Source organism: Sphaerodactylus townsendi, linkage group LG06 (genome assembly GCF_021028975.2).
Source record: "Sphaerodactylus townsendi isolate TG3544 linkage group LG06, MPM_Stown_v2.3, whole genome shotgun sequence".
NCBI lineage: Eukaryota > Metazoa > Chordata > Lepidosauria > Squamata > Sphaerodactylidae > Sphaerodactylus > Sphaerodactylus townsendi.
Window position 1 is genome coordinate 117763139 of NC_059430.1, and position 26811 is coordinate 117789949.

Consider the following 26811-nt stretch of genomic DNA (forward strand, 5'->3'; position numbering starts at 1 on the left):
GTCACATTTAGAAGATTTATAATGTGATTCACGTCTTTTTACTGCAGCTCCTTCCTCTTTTTACATAGAAAATTTACACTTGAAAGACTCGAGATGAGTTTCCTAGTGCTGATTGGAGGGGCATGACAAACAATTGATGAGGTGCGGCCCTTTTTTGTACTGGACCATCACGTTATATGGGCTGGCTTTGTTTCAGTGGGGATGAAACTTTGGTTGAAAAAAAATGTTTGTCCTTTTCCTCACATAGAGAAAAATGCAAGAGGATCAAAGGGAAGCGTGTACAACTTTTTCATTACAAACGGCACACAAGCTGTTTACTGCTACAGTGGCAGGAATTCTGTCAGGTTGCAGCCAATTTATGGAGAGACCCCTGCCCCCCATGGTTTTCAGGGCAAGAGAGGAGCGGAGATGGTTGGCCATTGCCTGCCTCCCTAATATTCCTTGATGGTCTCCCATCCAAGTGCTAACCAGAGCTGACTCTGCTTAGCTTCCAAGATCAGGCTTGCTTGACCATCCTGGTCAAGACATTCAATAAAGTGGTGTACTTGGGACCCTTTAAAGGAAGGGGATACATTAACCCTGGCCTGTGGTCACCTGACCTAGGTACCCCTACCTGTAGGTACGCATGTAGAATGCAAACCTTGTGGTGAAGAAATGCGAGGCCTGGTGGTTCAAATGAAAGTAGAGATTGTTCACAGTAATAATTTCATAATTAACCGTCTGTGTATTTCTAATAGCACAACCAAATCAAGCATTTTTGATCTAACTGTAAAACTAATCCAAAAAAGTCAGTATTCTAAGAACGAAAATGTCACCTGGTTGCAAATATTAAGATTATATTAGCAAGAATGAATCTTAATGTAGAAAACCATTTTTAAAATGGTTAAAAATGGTTACTGACTAACAATTTAAATCATGATTTAAACTGATTTTATGTAGATCAAATCCACCCTGTTTTGGACTAGTATCTAGAAAGCCCTAGATTTGAATTTCTCTTCTTGGGCTTGGGCCAGTCAGATTCTATCAGCCTAATCTACCTCGCAGGATTGTTGCGAGGGTGAAATGAATGTTAGCTACTTTAGGACCCTGTTTTGGAGAAAGGTGGGATATATAAGAATGAAATAAACAATAAGTAAGTACATGTCAAGTTTCATTCTGTAGCATTTCCTGGGGAACAGGTTGAAAAGACCTTTTTTGTGCTTGAGATTTTGAATAGCTACTCTCCCCTTCTGAGTAGAAAGCAGTGGATGTTGGTGGACTGGTGGTTTTACTCAAAATAAAGTAGCTCAACTCCTGGCATGCTGACCTAGTGATTGGAAGCAGTCTTTGTCTCCCTCGGCTTTTTAAAAAAAAACAAAGTTTGAGGTTAAGAAATTCAAGAAATCTCTCTTATTTCTCTTCTACTGGCTCATTTTTGGGGGATTGTTTCAGTTAACTAAGTTCTCATTCTATATTGGAGCGGCTTGAATCCTCAACCCCGGAGCGACGAGCACCTTCCAATTGGGAGGAAAATGATCCTCTTGGAAATCTGATTGTGGCAGACAGACCAGAAAACAGTCCCTGTGGGATTCCTTTCCTATCCTTACACCCTAAAACCTTGCATTCCCTTCCACTTGAAAAAAATTATCCGGATAATAATACATTTCCAGCTCTAGCTTCCACCAGCCAAGTCCTAGAGCATAAGGAAGCATGAAATATGAAGCACTTCTCTTGCCTGGAGAAAGTATGTGAACCAGCATTCCCTTTTGGCTGTCCCGATGGCCACTTGCTGTCATGATTATGCATTGTTCTGAATCCAATGCACTCTTGTAAAACATGTTAAATTCCTCGGAGGATGTTTCCTGCTGTTGATACCTGATGACAGATCCAAACCAGGATCGTGTCTTTTAAGGAAGAGGTGACACTCAGTCTGAGCTTTGAGAAACTGAGGCTTCCTTGGGGCTATCTCATGCTTTGTTCTTTGTTGGTTTTTTTGTCCCCCTCCACCCCTTCCCGATAAAATAAAGAAGCCAAACTGGCCTTACCAGTCTGAGAGACTAGCTACATTCCCCTGGAGCGAGCTGGTTAATAAATGTGTGAGGAAGGTCATTTTACCCTCTTGGGAGGGTTTGGCACCCTGGGTCATAGGGGGAAATGGGCTTGCAGAGTTCTGAATGAGTGTTTGGGTGGGGACATCCGAAGCCTTTGAGTACAGCTGACTCACTTGGTGTCCTTTTGACCCCCTCCCAATCTGATTATCTGCTTTTGTCCCCAGATCATGTGGCTGCCTTACAAGTCACGATGCTGAACCCCTTCAACGTGGTCATCCTATTTCAGCCTGTCACCCTGCAGTGCAACTACCAGACCACCTACACCCAGCCGCCCGTGGTCACCTGGAAGTACAAATCTTACTGCCGCAGCCGCCTGACCGATGCCTTCAGCCCCAACACCCAGGACAGCCAGATCAACAACCAGCTGCAGCAAAGCAACCCGGGTTACAACCCCTACGTGGAGTGTCAGGACAGCGTCAGGACCGTGCGAGTTGTAGCTTCCAAGCAAGGCAATTCTGTCACCCTTGGGGATTTTTACCAGGGCCGACGCATCACCATCACCAATGGTAAGTATGATGTGTCGGTGGTCTCATAAACGAAAGCAACCTAGACGCTTAAAAGGAGGCTGTAGTCGATCAGGCAGAGCTGCTTTGCAGAGGTTGAGATTTGAAGTCACACATGACTCACACAAGTTTTTTTGCAGTCTAGTTCCTTTTGAGGATTGGTGTGCAGGGCCAATCTAAAAAGTGTGTGTTGTTGCTAGATGGGAGCAGTTCTGGGCTTCTAGGTTTTGCTTTTGATTTTTTTTTCTGGGCAGGGGAGTGCCTTCAGCTTTTTCCATTGTTTCCTTTTCATGTTCTCCCTGCCTCTTTAGAAGTGTTGCTTATGGAATTCCGCTTTTTTTAAAAACAAGTAATGTCACACTGGTGCTTGTACGGCTGAAGTGTTAGGTCTGTGAGTTGGAAAGATTCAATCTTGGAACTGGTCTTGGCTGCTCAATTACAAGGAAGCTCTTGGCAATCTCAGACTCCCCTTTCCCCAATATGAAAATACCGCTAGTGTCTTTTAGTAGTCCTTAACATTCATAAGGTAATACATATATAAGGGAATTGAATACTGAATGCTCTGCCTAAATACGAAGAATGTAAATTCTTTGCCTGGCAATTCTGTTCTGAGCTTTCCCTGTATTTAGTCGCTGTAAAGGTAAAGGTAGTCCCCTGCGGAAGCACCAGGTCATTAATGACCCATGGGGTGACATCACATCTATGTTTCGGGGTTCTGACCTTGGAAGGATGGGAGGCCAAGTCAGCCTTGAGCAGGCTGCCTGAAACCGGCTTCTGTCTGGATTGAACTCGGGTTGTAAGTAGAGCTTTGCCTGCAGCACTGCCGCTTAGTTCCTGCGTTGAAATCGATACTGTTGATAACACACAACAAATGAATTTCTGTCCAGAAGTGATGAGCGTGTCTTGGGTGGCAGAAAATAGAACAAAGCTTGTTCTTGCATGTGGAGTTTCTGCAGCTCCAGACTGTTTATACAGAGATCCTCCTTTTTTTATTTCAAAGGTTTCCGAGGAGAACCTTAGTTGTGGTGTCTCCGCAAAGCAGGCTCTCTGTTGGGGTGGAGAATGAGTACCTGGTCAGAAGGCAAGCTGAGCGAACGTTAGTGCAAACTCTCCTGCTGCTGCTGCTGCTGCTGGAGAAACTGGGACATGGGGAAGGGATGGAATCTGGTCACACCCAGCTTTTTTGCACTGAGCAGAGGGAGGAACCTAGGAGGTATTCTGGCCCTTTGCCTGCTGGCCTGCTTCTGCTGCCTGGTGCAAACCTCCTGCCGTTTCCTGAACTGGTATAATCAGCAGGTTTCCAAGAGCAACCTTTTCCCGAGGAAATTTACAAGAGGAATACAGAGGACTTTATCTCTAAGGAACTGCATCTTCTTAGTCCAGTTGTTCTTCCACCCCCACCCCCCAATTCTTTCACTACAACAAATGGACACAACATCAGAAGTACTGTTCTCTTTCCTGGCTGTGGCCTTCCCCTCTACATTATGTCCAGGGACATATCCCCTCTACATTATGTCCAGGGACATATCCCCTCTACATTATGTCCAGGGACATATCCCCTCTACATTATGTCCAGGGACATATCCCCTCTACATTATGTCCAGGGACATATCCCCTCTACATTATGTCCAGGGACATATCCCCTCTACATTATGTCCAGGGATATATTCTGCCAGTATGTGGGCACTTGACACCTAGGGGACACCTTCGGGGAAGGCTAGAGCTCATTCTGACCCCTTGTTTGTTCTGCAAGGATTTGGGGAAGGGATCTGTTGTCGGCAGGGGTTGTATCTTTCTCTAAGCTCCTGAAGGGAAAAGGTGAGTCGTGTTATGGTAGCATTCCCAATTCTCTGTGTGTAAGCTTCTAGAGGTGTGAAGTTCTCTACTGTTAGGTTGGGGAGAATATGGGGCTCAGATTTTTATGTGTGCTGCTTGAATCATTTTGTGGTTTTGACCAGAGGCTGCGAAGAGAACTTCTGGCGAACCCAAGCGGCAGGAACTCTTCTGACAGGCAGCCAATTTCTTATCAGTTTTCCTCATGCCATGAAGCTTTAACCTACTTTACCCAGATGTAGCTGATGGGCTGAAGCCGCTGGAGGCAAGGTGTGGTAGTGACATCAACCAGAGTTTGATCAAGTTGGAATGGCTGTTTGTAGTTAACCTTACACCAAAATATGATGTATAGTAGATGACAGTCCTTTTGGGCCAAAACTATATTGGCTTCATAGATCAAAACCAGTACCTTGAATTGTTCCCCCCTGAAGCAAGACCGTGCAAATCTCTATAATATGCTCAATCATTTTAATGTGTTTACATACTGCCTTCCTGTCAAGGTGTCCCAAGAAGTTTGCTATTTAAAATATGAAATGAAGGTAAAAGCTATGCAGAAAACAACTGGTCTTGGACCATTGATGGAACTGATGTGAGCTTCCTGTCCTGTTTATATTCTGCATATTTCATGGTGTCTGATTGCTTTAGTTAAATGCAACAAGTGTGTTTAAAAAAAACAGTGTGGCAACTAATAGCTCACTCTTACAACCAGCACCCAAAATATTTGGGGGCTGTAGCTAAGAACGATGGCACTTCTGCTAGAGTTCAGGCTTCTTAGTTTCCATTCCGAACACAGCATCAGCTAAACTGTGCTGAATATGTAAACTCTTCCTTGTCCCAGGATATCTGCAGAGACCTGTGGTGAGGAATGTCTTTCGGGCATGTTTTCATACTTCCTCAAAAAAGTTCATCGATTTCATCCAGATATGGAGTTAGGCAACATACCTTTGGGCTGTCAGTTTATTTCATTCATACTGCAGTTTTCAAATCTCAGAATCAGGCCTCTGCTAAATTCTGGGGGTGGCACTTCAATTTTTTTTTAAAAAAGAAAACTGATAAAATAGAAAGCTGCAAAATAGCAACAAAATCAACAGTTTAGTGTTTCAGGGAGGTCAAAAGTCCATGCCAAAGTACAGCTTGTGACAACATGTTTCCAGACTCGGAAGAATTACGTGCTGTTCTGTCTTGCCCTGCCTCCCCCCCACACCAAATCCACAAAAATTACAGTGTGATAACAGAAGATTTTCTTTTTTGCATGCCACAGAATGGCCTGACTCATGTCGGGGAAGAGAAAAAACCCCCTTTGAAACATTTGCGATGCCTGTTGTATCTTAATAGGTTCTTTTCTACCACTCTGCTGTGGATGACGGGGTTGAATCCTGATGGCTGGCAAAGTGCTGCGCAGCAGTCTGGAACCTACAGTTTAAAATGTTCTTAATTACATCCTCGCAGACGTTTTTCACCCTCCCAGCACTTTCCTAAATGCCTGGTTGTGCTTCTCAGAGAGCGTCAATTAAAAGCGTGCATGGCTGAGACCGATCCGGTTGCGGAAGCGACTGGCCCGGGAATATGCTTACTTTGCAGGCGTGTTCGTGTTCTAGAGCAGGGTTGGCCTTCGTGGCACAAACGAGGAGATGGCTTTTAAAAAGGGTCAGAGAAATCCATCAGTGGCAACTAGGCATGTTGGCTAAAATATACATCCATATAAAGATGCCACAAACCAGGGCTGAGAGGCAGCATCAAGGGAAGTCCTTAGTCCAGTGGTTCTCAACCTTCCTAATGCCGTGACCCCTTAATACAGTTCCTCATGTTGTGGTGACCCCCAACCCCAACATTTATCCATTTTACAGATGGAGAACACTGATGCAGAGAGTCTTCGGCGACCCCAGTGAAAGGGTTGTTCGACCCCCGAAGGGGTCGCGAATAGATGGACCACTGGTTTGATCCCACAAGTTCTATTTAGGTTCTTATTGTGGTCTGTTCAGCAGCTGCATCTGGCTCCTAGCCTCTCCGTCCAACATCAGTGGTGAAAAACTGCTGTTCAAAGTTTCATTTGCAGTTGATAAGAGCACTCTTTTTGCAAACATTGTATGAGACACAGATAACATTCCTCTTGTGGGCTTCATGTATAATATCCTGGCCGTACCTGAGTGCTTGTGCCCCATGTAACTGGAGCCTAGTGAACGGCTGGGGTAAAATGATTGTAGTAAGGTGCTATGGACTGACCACGGCAGTTGCGTGGGTACTGTTTTTTAATGCTTCTTTGGGTGAAAAGCTCCCTGCAAGCAGAAAATTAACATGCAGGGGCTTTGCTTTGCTGGAGTATTTCTCTTTGTTTCTTTAGTTTTTAATTTACAGTTTATTATTATTATTATTATTATTATTATTATTATTATTATTATTATTATTATTATTATTATTATTATTATTATTTTAGCCTGGGTTGTTCAAAAAATGGCATTCCCTACCTGTAGTCAGAAATATTCCAACATGCTTGGGATTCTGTGTTCGCTTTCTCCTGAATGTATAGATCAGACCTAATTAAGTTGCTGCACCTTTGCTGACTATTAACCAAGGCAAAATGTTTATGAATGAACTGAGTTGTGTAGCAAAATACACTTCCAGTCCGCAGAGCATAGACAGGAGAACTGTGTTGTTCCTGGGATTACAGAATCTGGCTATCTTTGCTGGAGCTGAATAAATGAATTCTGTTTTAATGGGGCTACTGTCTTGATCAGATCTAAATACTGGTAGTCTTAGTTTAGGGAATACTAGTGCCTTAGGTTGGAATAAAGTCCAAGGTTTTTGGGAATGCATAAAGTTCCAGAACCAAGGTTATCTTGTCAGTGTAGTTTCCTTCCAAAAACAAGTTATAGACTTTATAGAACTGGCAAATGTGACTCATTTTTCTCTCCCTGTCTCCTATCTTATTAGCTTGTGACCTCCCCCCTCCCCTTAAAACCGACTGGATTTTACATTTTAAAATTACAAATCAAACCTCCATACGGAAAGAAATAAAAATATAACCATGGTGGCAAAGTCTACAGATTAGCCTGTATAAAAGGTTTCCAGATATCTAAAAATGTGTTCACATTCAGTTGTCATCCACGTGCAGCTCATTCAAATCTTGATGAGGTTGAAAGGTCTCCAATACCTTGGGTTCCTGGAGCGAAACATCTATCTTTCCAGTGTTGTAATAGAAATCTTTTAGCAACAGGCTAAAACAGCATTTCCCAAATGGCGAAAGCAAAATGCTGGGTCACCTAATGTCCGGGGCTGGGGCCGACCACCCCACCCCTGTCCTTGCTTGGAGGCCACCACCCACCTGGAGGCGGACCAGCTGGGACGATCCAGCAGCTTTGAGGCTCCTTCCTGGCCAGCCAACCACCCAGAAAGGGGCTGGGGACAGAGCCATAACTCGTGGCAAATGCTGGTACCGCAAGGGAGGTGGGGGCAGAAGCAGCACCCCAGGGAGCCTCCCTGACGCTGCTGCATGCAGACTTGTGGCGGGGTGACATTCAAATTTGTTTTATTTTACTAATAAATAGGCCATAAAATTTTTAGTGGGTCACAGAGGAGTGGTATTAAAATAACCAGGCCATGGAAAACAAAGTTTGGGAAACACTGGACTAAAAGATGGAGGGGCTGTTTTCATTGACCATAAGTCTCCAGGAGACAGGCAAATATTTTTTAAAGTACTTAATCATTCTCAAATATCAGTCAATATTCTAATTGTCTGGTGAGTCATCATATGCGTTGTTAGCTGCATTGTGCTTCTTGGAAAAAATATTAATGAAGACGACAGTAAGAAGAAGGCTGCTGTGATAGCAGTATAGGTGCCAGACTGAAATAACAGCAGTGATTGATTTATAAATTTGCACTAGGAGGCTGTGGTTGATTTGCTTAATTCCTTGACCTATAATTGGTGATTACGCTGATCTGAACGTTTTCTTAATATGGCAGGTGTCAGACTTGCAACAGGTAAAGTGTGTTGCCTGAGTTCTTTGGTGGCATTGCTCATTTTGTAGCGTAATATCACAGCAGACAAAAAAAATTGAACAATGTTTTACTTTTTAGGAGATAATGAAATGTGGGGGGGCAGCGGCCGAATGGATGTAGCGTTTTAAATTTTGCCATCCAGTTTTTAAGTGTATCTGTGAGACTCTGAGGACCTGGCTTTATTTTATTTTTTAAGGGAAGAGAGACCATGAGACCCATCTTTGTAATCTTGAGCATCTTAGACTAGTGATCATATAATCTCTCAATGACCATTCATACATGGGTCAGTTCAGCAGGTAGAAAGCAACTCTTTCCTTATGAACTCTCTTATGGTGCTAATACCAAGAGTTCTTGCTTCGGCTGGTTTCTCTTACTCACCATTGAAGAATGACTATTGGGCAAGCTGAGAGTCCATGAACAAGGTTGGGGTAGAATAGGGATGAGGGGCCCCATGGCGCAGAGGGGTAAGCTGGAGTACTTCAGTCACAGCTCTGCTCTGCTCATAATCATAATTCGTTTATTTTTTTACAAAAAATAACAGCATAACAAGAAAGAGAAAGAGCATAGAAAAGAGAATAATGATATACAAACACATAAAAGATAAGATATACCTTAATTATCAACCATACTAAAGAGATTTTAAAAAACAATTTGGAATAAGAAGCAATAATATTTTGATATAAAAGTTAGAAAATCTTCTCTGCAATCTTATAATTAGTTGATTTAAAATTACTTATCAGTAACAATAACCTCTGGGCTAGGGTCTTGTTCAAGAGAAAGGGGTTGACTTGTCCATGTAGATACACACCTTTGGTTGTCTTTCAGCACGTTTTGAACTTGTTGTGATATCCACATTGCATCCACAAAGTTAGTGCCTCTCTGATATACTGACCAGGAAGTCCCTCGTACGAGCATCGTCTCTGGCATTAACTCTCTCGGTGACCTTTCACAAGTTGGGGTGCTGTGTGGTTTCTGGGCTGTATGGCTGTGTTCTAGCAGCATTCTCTCCTGACGTTTCGCCTGCATCTGTGGTTGGCATCTTCAGAGGATCTGAAGCCTTCGACAATACTTTCACAAGCTGTTCCTCTCTTTACTCCTGCTGGCAATGTATGAGTGACAGCACCTTACAAAGCTGTTGTAGGGATAACCAGAGAATTCCTAACGTGGAAGCTTGGGTCCACATGACCAGCTTCCGGTTCGCTTCGTCTGTTTTTGTGTTCCCTTGATAAAACAGCCAGACCACGTATAGGTTGAGTTGAGAAACAGGAACTAATTTTGGGACAATGTACGCAGAGTAGCGTTTTTCTTTTTGCTGAGCCCAAGCCACCCAACTCATTGATGTTTACCCTGTAATATCTGTAAGCTTTTGGGTGGTTGAAATCCAAATCTGCTGAGAAGTAGTGATGAAAATCTCCGGAGAGGTCCTCCCACACACACACTTAAGGTGTCACCCGGTAGAGTCCTTTGTCATTTTGCACCTTCTTAGTGCAAAAGGGGTGGCAACGCTCTTGTTGTTCAGTACTGCCCTGGCTTCTAGGCTGCTTCTGTCCCACCCCTCCTTGAGTTCCTGGTCACAGTCACAAAGCTGCCTTCTAAATCAGCTACTTGGTCCACCAAGGTCACTATTTTGTGAGCACCGCCCCTCTCCGTTGCCCTTGTAGGGTAGGTTCAGACCCTTGCGACCAGTCAGCATGATGACAGAAGGCAAAAACCATAGGGTTCCTTCCTTAGAAGGTCTTTTTGCTTCCAACAAATACAGTTCCCTCTTCTCTTCACCACGTCTCTCTTATCAACCACCTTGCTGTCCCCCCTTCTGCTTTTATCCCTCTCAAAAGGCTCCTGTCTCCCCTGGATCTCCCTACTTACTAGCTGGTTGGGCTGTCTGTCGAGAGATGTGCCATTGCCTTCCTCTGCATAACGATCCTGGAATTTCTCAGTGGTCCCTCGTCAACATGTTATCCAAGGCTGACCCTGCTTCCTATCTAAGACCTAACAAGATCGTGCTAGCCTGGGCTATCAAGGGACCAGAAAGCACAACTTGAGCTGCTGGGCTGAAGTTTTACTTTCTCAACCCAAGGATAAATATAGGGATGCTTGTCCTCTGTGTATACCTACTTACACAAAATCCTTCCAAAAAGCATCCTGAAATAAATGGGGCTCTATAGGGCTCCAAACGCAGGAGGCGGGGCTCTGTGAGTCCCCTCCCCCAGTTCATTGGTGACCATTTTGTCGTCCCCCCCTCCGGCTTCTGGCTTTTACATTCTAGCTTCCTTATATTCTTTTTGGATGGACAAAAAGGGTTCTGAAGAACCCAAATCAACACGTCCTTTGCATGTTTGATCAGCTGAGTGTGAATTACTGTTGAACTTGGAATGCAGTGTCCTGGGGAGGCATGACTTTGTCTGCTTCCTGTTTAATCCTGGGAGTGTTTCCCCCTTGGCAGGGTATGGCGTCTTGCCTCTGCGTGAATTCTGGGTTTTCTTTGTACTTCATCCCAAACAATGCACGCTCCACCCGTTGCAAGAGGCATGGCATTGCTGAATTTCTAAAATCTCCTAGTGCTGAGCTTTTAAAGATGGTTCGGGCTAAAAGCGTGGATACATCTTGTTCTGAGAACTAGATAGAACCCTATCCTAAACACTGGGTTTAAAATCTGGGCTAAAATCACAATCCTCATGATGGGAATTAGATTTTTAAAAAACAGATACATGGGTTTATTGCATGTTTTGCAAAAATTGGAAGCATGGCTGGTGGAGGAGCTGAGAAAAGAACTGTCCGTGAGAAATAAACTGGAATTTGGGGAGAGGACTGAAAATAAAACTGGGCAAAGGAAGTCCCACTTGGTTGGAGATATTTCTCAAAATCTGTTTCGGATTTATTTTAATACGAATTGGAAGAAGGAAGTGTAGGAGAAATGGAAGGTGAGTTTAGGACTTCATCAAATCTACAGTGTTCTTTAGGTTGGGGTGAGGGTCATGTTCTTCCTCGAGGTTTTGGTATGCATTTATTTACACCGTGTTAATTTTCAGGACCCTGTAGCAGATACAGGACACTCAACCTTGATAGTGCAATGTAAAAAGACAATACGAGCTTTTGTGCAGGCGCGTCCCAAAGATATTTTATGATACTTGGGGACTTCCTGATTTCTTTCAGGCTCCAGTACTGCGAGTATGTAGCAGGGGATAGTGGTGTCCTTTCTCCTTGCAAACAGATTATGTACAAGGCAGAGACTGGAAAATGCCTCTGTGCGAGGATTCTGGGGTGCAGAGTGGGTCAGCTTGTCTAGCAGCTCTTCAGAGAGGCAGCTGTGCCCAAAGAGAGGACGCTGGCAAAGATGATTCTAGATGCGTTTGCCACCAATTCCTGTATTCTCGCCTGTGTTTCCCTATTGTGGGCAGCTTGCCGACTGTGTTCCTTTGTTTCTCTTCTACTGGAGAGTCGGTGTGCTGCAGCAGTAAGAGTGTGTGCTACAGTGGTATCTGGGAGACCCAGGTTCTAATCCTCACTTTGGCCCCGAAGCTCACTAGGAGACTTTGGGCTAGTCATACACTCTCCACACAACCCGCCTCACTGGGTTGTTGTGAGGAGAAAATTAAGGCTCAGAGGGAGAATGACGGTTGGTCCTTACTTGTGAAAGGTCCTTCTCTGAGCGTCAGAGGACACCATGCCCTCCCTACATCATTGGAGTTCATCAAGACACCATGTTGTGTGTACACAGTGTTGTCTGTCTTTTACTCTGTTTCCTGTTATTCTGTATTTTCCTGTTTGAGTTTGTTTAACTAGTTTGAGAGTCTGATACAGCTAAAGGCAGTACTGGAACTGAAGTTAACTGGATAACTCCCACAGGAAGCAGAAAGTTTAGTTCCTGCTTCCCAAGCAAATGGTGAGAATTATCCAGAAAGATGTCCTTCAATGCTCAAAGGAGGAGGACCCTTCACACTGAAGTTAACTGGATAACTCCCACAGGAAGCAGAAAGTTTAGTTCCTGCTTCCCAAGCAAATGGTGAGAATTATCCAGAAAGATGTCCTTCAATGCTCAAAGGAGGAGGACCCTTCACACATGAGGACCGACAGTCGTTCTCCATTGTTTAATGTGTCATGTCTAATATTCTATGCCAGCAGTCCCCAACATAGTATCTGCTGACACCTTTACTGGTGCCCACCAAGTGTTTTTTTAAGTAGGTGGGGCCAGGTAGGTCTTCCTCCAGCTGTTCTTCTGATTGGCCACTGCTGGTTTGATGGGCAAAGCAGCAGCTGCCACCACAGCACAAGGATCTGTACTGTGTGTCTAAAGTTAAGGCACAGCAGCCTTGTTTTGTGGCTGGCTCCACCTTTTTTGTGGCCAGGCCCACTATATATTTTTCAGAATTCCATAGGTGCCTTCAGACTTAAAAAGAATCTTCATCCCTATTCAATGCTTTGTTTCAGATTTCTGTAATCCTAGTCGTATTACACTGCTTATTAGATGTTTCATCTAGTCACCTTCATTGACTGGCCCTGTGTAGTGTGCCTTGAGTCTCTGTGAGAAAGGCATACTACAAATAAAGTAAATAATAAATAGCAAGTCTGGCCATTGGGCTCTCAAGATCAGTCTTGTATTCTCTGATTGGTACTAAGTATCACCTACTTCCTGGTACTTTTTGCTGAAGATGTTCAGGATTGAACTTGTGGTATACAAAGCATACATTCTGCCACTGTTCCACAGCCCTTCCCCACACTCCTTCCCTCTAGCTGAACTGCTTTGGGAACACTTCTTGTTCAAAAGCTGCACGTACACCATTAAATAAATGTGACCTTTTCCTGCTAACAATGAATGGTAGCTTTTGTTTATGAAATTGTGATTTTTGTATTTTGGCAAGTCAGCAGTATTGAACGCCCATATGCTAAAATGCATCAGCTTGCCAGATAGCTAGGTTATGAATAATTGGTGGCTGGCCTTACCTCTTTCTCTTCACGTTGAGCAACTATTGATCACTTCTTGCAACACCCATGGATTCCCGGTGCATGCATCAAGTTGTGAATACTAAATACGTGAGTGGAATAATTAATTTTAGTTGTGTATTTGGAAAATTTCTATGCTGGCCATCCAGAGAACCTGCTCAAGGCAGCTTGAAAAGTAAAACATAAAGCATACAATACCACAAAAGCAATTAACAATGAATAAACTATGAAAAATGCAGCCAGAGCATAAATATGCACAAAAAATGAGCAGATTAAAACAAGTCAAATAAAATGTTCTCTGGCTAAAAGCAGTCTATTGTAACTGAGGATAACAGATCAATTCCACAATTAAAAGCTTGGATTGAAGCAAGTATTTTGGCCTGGCACCTAAAAGGGAGTACGGTATGTGTCAAGCTAGCTTTGAGAGGAAGAATGTTTCGTGGGCCAGGTGTGCCCACTAAAAATACCCCTATCTCAGGCTGTTCTGTAAGAGGGGAACAGAGAGCTGGTTTGTTAGGAAGACCTTAACTGAAAGTCCTGAAAGAATCTTATTTTTTAAAAACAACAACAAAATATTACAAAATTATTTGCTTGCAGTGAAAAGCTGTCTCTTTTTGTGTGAGTGGGTGTATGCAGAGTGCCATAAAGTCCCAGCCAAAATTTATAATTGAAGTCGGCCCGCGAGGGTCGCAAGGAAGAGGCGAGACGCGGAGATATCATACGGTGGAGAGAGCCAGCACCAGGAAGCGTGTGATCTGTGGATCTGGCAACTCTGCCGTGTGCTAGTCCCTGGCACCTTTTATTAGGGTTTACAATAGGGGCAGACCGGGAGGCGGGAGAGCGGGAGAATACAGTATAGTAATGACATCATGGGGTGGCCTACATGCGGGAGGAAACGTTCGCGTCTGGGTCTAATCCATACCTGGGGGCAAGTGCCCCTTTGTCCCTTTGTCTGGGACATCTGGTGACTGTGAGTCAGGTAGTTCATGACCTGTGACTCACGGGGGCCTGGGGGCTGGTGAGCGTGTGCGCCCAGAAGGACACAGATGGCGCAGGCATTCCTGCGCTCTTTCTGAGGCTCTGCTGGGTTCGCGGGGCTCATCCCTACAATAGTGACCCCTTATTTCAGAGCAAGAGACTAAAGTGCTTTGCCATTGCCTGCCTCTGCTCAGCAACCCTGGTTGTTCCTTGGTGGTCTCCCATCCAAACCAGGGAAATGAAACATTAGCATGTTTTGCCTAACAGAACTGTTACGTCTGGGAGGGTTTTGAATTTGGCATCTGTCTTTACACTTCTTTGGCTTCTGTTTCACCCCTTCCCTTCATCCAGATGCCGATCTCAGCATAGAGCAGACTGCCTGGGGGGACAGCGGAGTATACTACTGCACCGTGACCTCCACGCAAGACCTGCAAGGCAACAACGAAGCCTACGCCGAGCTGATTGTGTTGGGTAAGTCACGAGACCCGACGCTTGCTGGGTGCTGGCATCTCAAGGCAGCTTAACTGTATGCTTGGTAGGAGGGGATGCTTTCGTACTAGTCTAGCTGAACCTGCCAAGTTAATCCCTGAACGGGAAGGATGCCATGCCAGAGCGGCTGCAGAAGTTTCCCCCGCAAAACAAATGCTGATGCTTTCCCCCTGCACCCTGTTACAGTCCAAATCCAGAGAAGATCCTGGTCTTGAGTATAGTGCAGTAAGGTTGTGAAGGGTCCTTCATACTACGGTTGGGGAGAATAGTATTTTTCATGAAAAAGAAAATGAAACGTGGAGGAAGAAATCTAGTAGCATTGGACCACAGCCTTCCCCACCCAGTTCTTCGAACTTTCGTTTTGCAGTGTCTTTGTTATTGAAACTTGGTGGTATTTTTCTCCTCCACCTGCTGGGCAAAGCAGGGATTCGATTCCACTTTAACACTTCCTTCTCCTGCCGCAAGTGTCTATCCAGCCTGTGACATGTGCTCTAGGCTGATCCTGCGTTGTGGAAAGGGTTGGCCTAGACCCGTGGTGGTGAATCTATGGCACTCAGATGTTCATGGACTACAATTCCCATCAGTCCCTGCCAGCATGGCCAATTGGCCATGCTGGCAGGGACTGATGGGAATTATAGTCCATGAACATCTGGAGTGCCATGGGTTCGCCACCACTGGCCTAGACGGCTGATAGGGCCCCTTCCAACTTTATGGTATGTGCTCCACGCATCTCTTCTAAGCCTTGTTGCAAACTTATCGTTCTGTTCTGCTTCGCCATAGCTGTTCCACTGTGCTGTCCCCAGGTTTAAGGCTCTGGCTGCCTGCTTCCCTGCAGTGCGCCAGAATCTGTCAAGCTTCCCCTCCATGGGAACAGCTTCCCTTCCATGAAGCTGTTGTTTCCAGGTATTCTTCTCAATAATATAGGTAGTACAAACATTCTAAGCATTCTGTGTTGTGGAACAAAGAGCAGCTCCCTGGGACCAAAGCCAGGAGGGCTAAGTTTTGTTTGCTGTGTACACTTGGCTCTTTCTTTGCCGGCAGCGTGGTGGGTGCTGGGAATACAACTGCTGCAGAGAAGCCACCTGCTTCTAAATGGGATCGTGGCTGGGGCAGGCAGGTGTGTTTAGCTGGCTTCTCTGCTTTACAGGCAGTGCCAAATGCGCTGTGCCGTTTCCCCATTGCCACCTTTCTGCTGGTTTTAAAAGAAGAGGAATAATGTTCTGAGGGCAGTGTGGTGCATGGGTTAGTGTCAGAGTAGGATCTGAGAGGCTCAGGTTTGAATCCGCTGCTCAGCCATGAAAGCTTACTGGGTGACCTTGGTCCCGACGTGCACTCTCAGCCTGACCTACCTCAAAGGGTTGTCGCGAGGGTAAAGTGGAGGAAAGCAAGAGGATGGAAGTGGCTTTGCATCTCCCAAGTAAAACAAATAAGTAAGGTCATGGTTGATTTCTGTGTACTCATGCCTGTATTGGCACAGGCAAGCCTATGCTATGAGTCCATTTTGCAAGACATTACTTGTGTGCTATCAATGTTTGGACACTCAGGGACTAGAAACTAAGGATTTGTGTGTGTGTTTTTAAAAAACCGCAGATATGAGCTTCTCAGGATGCTCACTTCCTTGTCCAGGACAGAACTGTCTGATAGCACAGAATTTTTTCAGTCAAAGGAAGCTCTGTGGTGAAGTAGGTAACCAGTTTTCTTAGAGACGGATCCTTAGAAGATCTGTTGCTGTGCGTCTCTGTTTCTGCTTTGCCCAAATCTGGTCTGTCCAGGGGCGTGCTCTGCCGCCAAATGGAGAAGATTATGGTCAGATGTGGGGAGGCTCTGAGACCATTGCGGAAGAGAGAGATGACTGCCGAAAGGGGGGAACGGTTGCAGCTCTCTGGCAGTTATGCGTGCGGTTTTTCATCCCTTCTAGTGCCTGGCCTCAGCTCTTGCTCTTCTGGCCGGGATCCCGTGCTTTCTGCACCTCTGGCCAAGTGGCTCTTTTCATCTAGGAAACGACGACTTTGAAATTCATGCTGTAGAAGAAGAGTCTAGCACTGGGGCAGTTCCCTCCTCCCCCCAATATCTAAATTTAAATATCTGCGGGGCAGCTCACAATATTCTAGGGGGAGTAGCTTTTTCTAATTAATGATGTGAAAACATGCAGAAAGAAGAAAAGCCAAACAGACCAAAAACCCAAACCAATACAAAGGTACATAAACACTTTACAGGGGGCGCTCCCGATCTTGTCTGCACCAAATGTACATGCACTTAAACATTTGCGACTTGCTCTCTAATAACGATTATGGAATTAATTCTTAATTATTTTTGCTAATAAGGTCCATACCTTAGCATGTCTATTTTCTGGGCAGCTCTCAACATTTTAAATATTTTGTATTGTATCTATTTTGACTTAACTGTGACGGCCCACAGCCATACACGATAAATTCTGCTCTACTGTAAATAGCAAAACACCAACACAAGAGCCAGTGTGGCGTAGTGATCGGGAATGTTGGACTAGTATCCGGGAGACCTGGATTCGAATCTCCACGTTTGCCATGGAAGCTTGCTGGGTGACCTTGAACCAGTCAAGTACTCTCAGCCAAACTTACATACAGGATAGTTGTGAGGATAAATTGGAGAAGACTATGATGTAAGCATCTCTGGATCCCATTGGGGAGAAAGGCAGGGTGCAACTGAATTATATAAAAGTATTAAAATAGGATGGGGGAGGGGGGAAAGCTTTTAAAAATAGCCTCCTGTACAGGCTGTAGACATCGACTTTCGAAGTACAGCGCCGGCTCCTGATTTACATACACAAGGCTATTGAAATTAGATTCGCCACACGCAACGAGGGTGTGGAAGTCCTGCAGCTAGCCTTTGAATTCACTTGGGTGGCAAAGATTGCCGAGACTTATTACCAGTGGGTGCCTTTGAGGCTCCTCATGGCTGAGAATCTAGCCTGTCATCTTTATTCACAGATGCTTACATTTCCACAGAATTTCCAAGAGCACAAAGTCTGTAGGAAGATGCTCACGGGATTTGGAGTTGGCTGCTTGGTTGGATGTCTGATCCTGGATTTGGCTTTTTTTCCCCTGTCAATCACTGACTGAAGAGATCTGTCAGTAATTGCTTGCCACAATAATGAAATGGACTCTTCCGTGTTCATGGCTAGAATATCAGGGGGTAGCAGATGGGGAGGGGTGCGGCTTTCATAGACCGCTTGAGGGTTTCCTAGGAGCATCTGACTGGCTACTGTCAGACTCAGGATGTTGGATTCCGTGTCTTAGTTGCAAGCCTTCGGGGCTTGTCTCTTCCTACACAATTATGTTGTCGACATCTGCACCTTCTCAAGGGCTGCAAGCGTGCCAGTGAAGAGGGAGCCGTGCAAGCTGGCTGTCGATTGCTTTGCTGTTGTCTTGATGTATGCAGCTGTCTCGTGCTTTCCTGCACAGCCAATATAATATCAGGCCAGGGTCTCGGTTCAGATCCCCACAAGGTCACCAAAGCTCTCTGGGTGATCCTGAGCTTCATCTTAGTGAGCCAGCACCCCCGCCCCTTCTGGGTTTTTGCAAGGATAAAACAGGGGACGGGAAAACCATGTTGTCCACTGTTGGCTCCTTAGAGGAAGGGGCAGAATAAACATCTACTAGAATAAAAACTTCCTGGTTGAGTTTCTGCTGCGAAGTGAAGTTGCCAGGGAACAGTGCCAATTCATTGCCTTCTCTGCCCCCCCCCCCCTTCCTTCTTTCCCTTTGCTCAAAATCAGATGTTCTCCACAAGAGTTTGGAGTTTGCAATACTGTGTTAATGAGTTTGGCTGTGCCAGGATTAAGTATTTTGAAAAATGTTAGCTATTTATGGCAGGGCCTGGGAAAGGAAGCATGTTTATAAACCTCTGTAGGTGAGATCTCATAGATCATGTGCCTAGGAGCAGCAGTGGCGTAGGAGGTTAAGAGCACATGTATCTCATCTGGAGGAACCGAGTTTGATTCCCAGCTCTGCCGCCTGAGCTGTGGAGGCTTAACTGGGGAATTCAGATTAGCCTGTCCACTCCCACACACGCCAACTGGGTGACCTTGGGCTAGTCACAGCTTCTCGGAGCTTTCTCAGCCCCACCTACCTCACAGGGTGTTTGTTGTGAGGGGGGAAGGGCAAGGAGATTGTAAGCCTCTTTGAGTCTCCTGCAGGAGAGAAAGGGGGGATATAAATCCAAACTCCTCCTCCTCCTCCTCCTCCTCCTCCTCCTCCTCTTCTTCCTCTTCTTCCTCTTCTTCTTCTTCTTCTTCTTCTTCTTCTTCTTCTTCTTCTTCTTCTTCTTCGAGAAATCATCTGTGAGGCTCAGAGAGCAGGCATTTCGCTCCATAACTCTCTGCCTGCCCTGTTTCTGAAAGACAAAGGCAGTGGTTTGTGCTTATCTCACTCAAGGCAAGTTCACACATAGCATATCCATCTCTTGTCTACTGAAACCTTAGTGATTTCCACCGCAAATTGAGCCATTGGTATCATAGAATCATAGAGCTGGAAGAGACCACAAGAGCCATCAAGTTCAACTCCCTGCCATGCAGGAATACACCATCAAAGTACTCCAGACAGATGGCCCTCCAGCCTCTAAAACCCCCCAAAGAAGGAGACTCCCACCATCCCCCAAGGCAGCATATTCCACTGTCGAACAGCCCTTACTGTCTGAAAGTTCTTTCTGATGTTTTGGTGGAATCTCTTTTTCTGTGCCTTGAATCCATTACTCCTTGTCCTAGTCCAGTGACGGTGAACCTTTTCGAGACGGAGTGCCCAAACTGAAACCCAAAACCCACTTATTTATCACAAAGTGCCAACATGGCAATTTAACCTGAGTACTGAGGTTTTCGTTTAGAAAAAATGGTTGGCTCCAAGGTGTGCGTTACTCAGGAGTAAGCTTGGTGGTACTCAGTGATTTTGCCTTGAAGCAACTGTGCAACTCTTCGAACGGGTGAATCACGACCCTAGGAGGGTTTACTCAGAAGCAAGCCCCATTGCCAGCAACTGAGCTTACCCCCAGGTAAAGGATCGCGCTTTAGTTCTTCACATGAAAATCAGTGGGGTTTAACCGTGATTAACAGGGTTACCTACACTGCTTCCCCAAAACTAGGTCTTAGGTTTAATGCTAATAATCGAGCCCAGCACCCCAGGCCAGCCTAGATGTGTGTGCGGGGACTCTGTTTGTGCGTGCCCACAAAGAGGGCTCTGAGTGCCACCTCTGGCACCCGTGCCATAGGTTCGCCACCACTGTCCTAGTCTCTGGAGCAGCAGAAAACAAGCTTGATCCATCTTCAACATGACATCCCTACAAATATTGAAACATGGCTATTATGTCGCCTCTTAACCTTCTGTTCCCCAGACTAAACATACCCAGCTCCTTAAGCTTCTCTTCATAGGGCATGGAATCCAGACCTTTGCTTTGGTTTAATCTCTCTTGAAACTTGATTCTTTGCCTTGCTTTGCAAGTGCACTGAGATGTGGAATCTAGATACATAGAATGCATGTGTCAAACAACCCTTAAAAAGCATATTTCCAAGGGTCTGTCTGTTTAATTGTCAATTTTGGTGACCATTCAGATGCTGTAATACCCTTAATGAGTTGTTAGAGTTCTGGGTGGTCCTGCTTACCGTGACTGAATGAGACTTTCTACCAAATACCACCCTTTCTTTTCCTTACAAAATTTGATCCCAAGAAAACTTCAAACAAAGGAAACTCTTCCATTCTTTAATATATAACAAAAATCCACAATTTTACAAAGAAAAGTGACACTCTGTCTCTCAATCACTCAACTCCAATAATACTAAGCTGCTTTGGATGATCGCTTCAGGTGCATTTCAAAACAAACATTCGGCCAACTGCTAAGATTTCAGCCCAACAGTGGGTTGACTGTTTTTTGACATTGTTCACAGATCCTTCACATCTAATGCCCGGTAATAATTTCCTATTGCTTAAAGACACCCCAGATTGGCCTCCTGTTGAAATAAACAAAATCATTATTTTAATAAACCTCTTAAAATCCAACAAAACATCAGGACCAGATGAATTTCCAAACAAACTTATTAAAAGTGATCCACAATAGCGGGGTCAGCCTGTAGCTAATTTCTTTGCATTGTTAAACAATTCTGGTATCTTTCTAGACAGCTAGCTGAATTCCCTTATTCTCATTTTTAAGAAAGGTGCAACTGATCAACCTCAAAATTGCCATTTAGTAAGTCTCCTTTCCACCGTAGGAAAGCTTTATGCAAAATACCTTGAGGAAAAATTGGTTTCCTGGTTGCAAAATAAAAAAATGTCTTGGTACCTGAACAATTTGGGTTTTTCGTGGTAGATCTACAACTGATCCTGGCTGAAAAATACCTTGATATTGGACAGAAAAAGCTGTAGTGTTTTTCAACCTCAAAGATGCATTTGATGCCATACCCAGAGAAGCTCTGTGGAATAAATTTGCCAAAACAGAAACAGACCCTCGCCTGCTCATCCTCTTATGCAATTTACATTTAGGAACCCCTTCCTGATTACCCCCAAGATTCCAACAAATAAGAGAATAAAGCTAAGATGTTTTTGCCCCACATCTGTTCAGCCTGTTTACCAATGATCTAGTGTTGATATAGCTTTTATCAATGATCTAGCGGTGTACCTGGCAAGACGGTCATCTTTCAGAAACTGGAAAACAACATGTCCCCCTGGTTCTCTATGCAGATGATTCATTAGTCCTTTCCCGTATTCGCATCAGCCCTAAACATTATCTGCGTGCCTTCACAAATTATTGCCACCTTAATTCTCTTACAGTAAAGTTTGATAAATCTGAAATATGTTTTCAGGTTTTTATTTATTTTTATTTGTCATATGGCAAACAAAATATCAAAATTAACATGGGGTACAGCAGTTTGCAGCTCTTAAGCGTTGTATATATTAGCAGTTTTTCTCAAAGCAAATGAAAGCATCATACTTATAAATAATGTAAATAAGCTAATTAGTATACAAATAGTTATGAATGATTTTACATTAATGCATCAAAACTTCAGTTTGAGAGGAAATTTATTCTGCATATATTTCAGTTCCCTCTGCCCGAAGTCCCCTTTTTTCCTCCTTCCTATTGATTCATCATCTCTGAAATTTTTACATCTCCAAACACGCACTGCTGCCTTGCATGGCTATCAATTTGCACTCAACCTCTTATGTAAAGTTCCATGGAAGAAGAGTGCGTTGGCTAGCTATTTAGATCAGTCCTTAGAATGCTTATTTGGAAATGTCCGTTGCCTCATTCAGTGGCATTTCGACATAAACATGTTTCGGATTTGGGCGCAAAAGGTGTGTGCTTCTAAGGAATTCCATGAAGAGGCCTTCAGTTTCCCTTTGGCTTCTATTTCTTCACAAAGCAAACTCTGCAAAGGAAGAGAGTGGGGGTGGGGATAGGGTTGCATATGCTGAAGTCCTTCCCTTTAACCTGCAGTCATTTTTATTAGTCTCTCAGATGCTCACCTACACATACATGTGCTAATGAGGTACAGCAAAACATGTTTTTATTGATGCTGTAGATAATGAAGAACAAGTACCCCAAGAGCTTTACTTTATTTTCCTAGCCAGCTAAATAAGGGGAGAGAAAGGGTGAGAAGATGTGGCAACAGTACAAACCCGTCTGTAGACAGAGGTGCACTGATGCTCATAAAAGTACAGGGAAAGTAGACTTTATTATGGTAATTTAATATTGTGCTCACTGATACCCAGGTGAGTGGCTGCTAACCAGCAGAACTCCTCATCAAGGGCAGGCCTTGCATGCTGTGCTCACCTCTGTGTAGTCTAGCCAAGAATGCCTGCCTCCAGGGCAGCCAGCCATATTTAGTAACTTTCTCTTTTTTGTGTGTGTTTTCTTCTCATTCTGTAGGCAAATCCTCCGATGTCTCAGAGCTTTTGCCAGGCTTTCAGATAGGGGATATGGAAGGTACTGGCTTTGCATCTGTGCTCTTTTTCTGTGGAGCGGGAAGTGGGAGGGGTTTACAGTAATTCTTTACCATCTCCCATCCTTGGGGCCAGGTGTGAGGTCTGGCTGGGACCACTGGATTCTGTTGGGCTGCTGAAATTATGCAAGTTAAGACCATAACTGGATTGCCCCCCTCCCCTTTTAGGAGCAGGACAAAACTGTCGTAGGTAAAATACTAACTTTGTTTTTCATCTTCAATATCGCAGAGGGACATGGGTTTGGGAAAGGTTTCAAAGTGCTTGTCCTCTTGCCTCCCTTCTCTTTTCTTCCCTGGCGAGCTTCCACTGTGCTATTGTGAATGCTTTCTGAGGCGTCTCCGCTTTTGTTCTCCCAGGAATATGCAAGAAAATACCATTTTCAGGTCCTTATGGTTTGAATTAGTCCTTATGGTATGAGCGGAGAAATTCAGTTTGGAGGGTCCTGCAGAGTCTGTGATTTTGGGGGACAGGACAACTGCAACGCTATACACATGATCGTGTTTTCTTGAGGATGCACTTGAAAACATTAAATGTGACTGTGACCAGCAACTCCTAGTATACTTGTCAGACAGCCAGAATGCCCTTCTGAGTGTATATGTGGCAAATGTTTTGGGGTGGGTTTTTTTGGCTAATATGGGAAACTGCAGTTTTTTGTGTTTTTGGACTAGAGATCAACAACCCATGTGTCCTTACACTAATGTGCAAAACGGGACTGAGATGTCTTTGCGGCTGTGGGTCTGGGTGCAGTGGCTTGCTTCATAAGCCCATTCAACAGCCCAGAGGACTCGAAATCTTTTGCTCCATCTTGGCAGCTCTTCCATTTCACCACTAATTGGCCCTGCCCCTCAGACAAGCTAATGAGGACGAAGGAGTGCGCCACACGGAAAATAGTGCGTGCCCAAATGCCAAGAATTAAACACAGGTGTCTGAATTGTAGCTTTTGAGGCGGGAGGGGACAGCTGAGCGTGAGGGCTCATTCGAAGTCTCTGTCAATGCCCAACTCTGCAAGGCGAACCTCAAACCGTGCAATGGTATATCATACTTAGGAGCGTCAGCCCTAACCTATATTCGAAGAATGGGGTCTGCATTCTTCGTAGGATAAAAAGCTGGTTCTGCGTAGTGAGTGTGTGTGCATGCATACATAGGTGCAGATATGGATATAGGCAGGGCTGATGTTGTAAAAGTATGAAATATCGGAAACCCTGACCTGGATGTCCCAGGCTAGCCCGATCTCATCAGATCATGGAAGCTCATCAGATCATGGAAGCTAAACAGGGTTAGTCCTGGCTAATATTTGGATGGGAGACCTCCAAGAAATACCGGGGTCGCTATGCAGAGACAGGCAATGGCAAACCACCTCTGCTAGTCTCTTGCCACAAGGGGTTGCCCTAAGTTGGCTGTACTTGACAACACTTTATACACACATGCAGTACCGGTGCTCAGGATAGAGGCCTGCAGAGAAGGTGACATGGGAGCCAATATCCTTGGCTGTGTCCGCTGATGATGTCCTCGTTGGTCGCAACAGCGTACCTTGTCCTCTAAGATGTCCAGCATAGATAGGTACAGCACGTTAGGACCTACAACTACCAGGCCCTGGCCATGCAGCCTGGAAAGCCACTGACATCCAGGCCCACTATCCTTTGAAAAAAAAAAGTTAAGATGTTGTCTAAAGCTAGTTTGATCCAAGCACTCAGGGCACTTTCGCACCTGCAGAATCATGCACTTTCAATCCACTTTCAATGCACTTTGCAGCTGTGTTTTTCTGTGCAGAATAGTAAAATCCACTTGCAAACAGTTGTGAAAGTGTATTGTCGAAGGCTTTCACGGCCGGAATCGGCCAGAAATTCTGGACCACTCTGAAAGCCACTACGTCAGACTACACAGAGAAGCAATTGAAATCCATAAGCACATGGACAATTTTAACAGGAAGGAGGAAACTATGAAAATGAACAGAACTTGGCTGCCAGTGTTGAAAAATACTAGAGTCAAGACAGTGTCTAACCAGCTCCACACAAACACAGGATGACCATAGACAAAAGAAACAAAGGCCAGGATACCTCTATTGAGATGCTCCCACCAGTGACCTTGCTATCTCCAGTGTTACGCCCATGCTATAGTCTTCATTGTTACTCATACTTCTATTCAGATGCCCTCAACTATTGACCTGGTTGCCTTCTTTGTTACTCACAGACAAGGTTTCTCCACCCACCCTGACACTCCAACAGATATATACTCCACTTGCTTTCCCAACATCAGATCCTCTGAAGATGCCAGCCACAGATGCAGGCGAAACGTCAGGAGGGAATGCTGCTAGAACACGGCCATACAGCCCGGGAACCACACAGCACCCAAGTTGTGAAAGTGGATTGAAAGTGCCTTAATCTGCATGTGCGGAAGTGCCCTTAGGGACCCTGGAGTTGTAGCTAGAATTCTCTCTCCGTCGATGAAAGCTTTGTAGAGGCCGCGCAACTGGGCCTCGTGTTGATACCCAGAAGGTACCCAGAGTTGGCTGTGTCTCAACGGGTCTGCTCTTCTCTCTGTCTCTCATTCCCCTTCCTCCCTCTCCTTGCAGACTGGGTCTTTGTCATTGTGGTGGTGCTGGGGTTCTTTCTGCTCATCCTGCTCTTGGGGATCTGCTGGTGCCAGTGCTGCCCTCACACGTGCTGCTGCTACGTCCGGTGCCCCTGCTGCCCGAAGAAGTGCTGCTGCCCTGAAGCTCGTAAGTTTTGCTCACGGATGCCCCCCGCCCCCAAGCCCTTGCCTCCTGACCCAGTTGGTTGCCCTGCAATTTGGCTGGGTAACCGCGGGACACCATACATCAGGTTTCTTTCATTGAGCAAGGTCTTGTTCTGGTCTTTACCGAGCAAGCAGATGCTCCGTGCCCTATGTTGACGTGGCGTGCTGCCTTCTCCTAAATTTATCTAGTGAAGTAGAGTTCTGTGGCTCTCCAGGATCTTGAGCCAAGGCTTTTCAGAGATCCTTTAAGTGGAGAGTCAGAGGACTGGACTTGGGACCCTCTGAATAGGAAGCCGAGCCGCAGCTCCTCAAAGTTGCCCCTGGGATACTCAAGAGCTCTCACTGATGATCCTCTGACCACTAACTCTGCTATTTCTTTTCAGTCTACGTTGCGGGAAAAGCTGCAACGGCTGGCGTCCCCAGCGTTTATGCTCCCAGCATGTACACATCCAGTAATCACCTGAAGGCAGGGATTCAAGGTCCTATGATTTCCATGGGTCCCGTAAACCCTGTGTACAATGGCTATGGAGTGGATTATGACAGGGCCAGCTCAGGTAAGTTTTCCTAGCAAAGTTCCTGCTGCCCCAGAACTAGGCCCCAGCTAGCTTGAATGGAGAGAAAGCCGAGAGTGTTTTTTCCCTCTCTGACTGTGAGGTTTTAAATAACATGGCAGCGCTGGGGAAGGTTGTGTTAGTCCCAGTTACTCCTTTTGTGAATGGGCACGGTAGCCAGACATTCTGGCTTCGCACAAAGGTGTTCCTGACTGTACCTCTTGGATTTCAAGGCCCTTTTGGCCTCACTCTTGGCCATTTCCATTTGTATGTCTGCCAACTCAGCCGGTAACATTTCGTGCACCTCAAGGGGAAGGGACGGTCTAGTCCGTGAAAGTTTTGTGCTGTGATAAATCTGAGTGGGTTTGTCCATAGCATTTATGTGCTGCTTAGCAACCCAGAGTGCCTGACACAAAATACCGAAATGTAATAAAACGATGAAACAGCTAGATCAGTGGTGGCGAACCTTTGGCACTCCAGATGTTATGGACTACAATTCCCATCAGCCCCTTCCAGCATGGCCAATTGGCCATGCTGGAAGGGGCTGATGGGAATTGTAGCCCATAACATCTGGAGTGCCAAAGGTTCGCCACCACGGAGCTAGATGTTGGACTGCCTGTTTGCTGTAGGCTAAAATCCAGAATGTTTTGGCTTTTGCCCTTCTGTTTAGCCCTGAGGACCTGTTCCTCTGGTCCTGCCCAGGCCTTAAGTACTGGCAAGGAGAGAAAAGTGT

General features: G+C 45.1%; 1 protein-coding gene across 2 annotated transcripts in view; it reads left to right on the plus strand.

Annotated features, from left to right (window-relative positions):
- Positions 1 to 26811, plus strand: part of LSR (lipolysis stimulated lipoprotein receptor) — a 37784-nt gene that overhangs the window by 3122 nt on the left and 7851 nt on the right. Inside the window, exons 2-6 of one of the 2 annotated variants that reach the window (XM_048499135.1) lie at positions 2255 to 2596; positions 14693 to 14812; positions 22718 to 22774; positions 25364 to 25510; positions 25911 to 26081. In XM_048499135.1, coding sequence (XP_048355092.1) covers positions 2255 to 2596; positions 14693 to 14812; positions 22718 to 22774; positions 25364 to 25510; positions 25911 to 26081 — 837 coding nt within the window. The remainder of the gene's footprint in view (positions 1 to 2254; positions 2597 to 14692; positions 14813 to 22717; positions 22775 to 25363; positions 25511 to 25910; positions 26082 to 26811) is intronic. The other variant, XM_048499136.1, reaches the window with a different exon arrangement.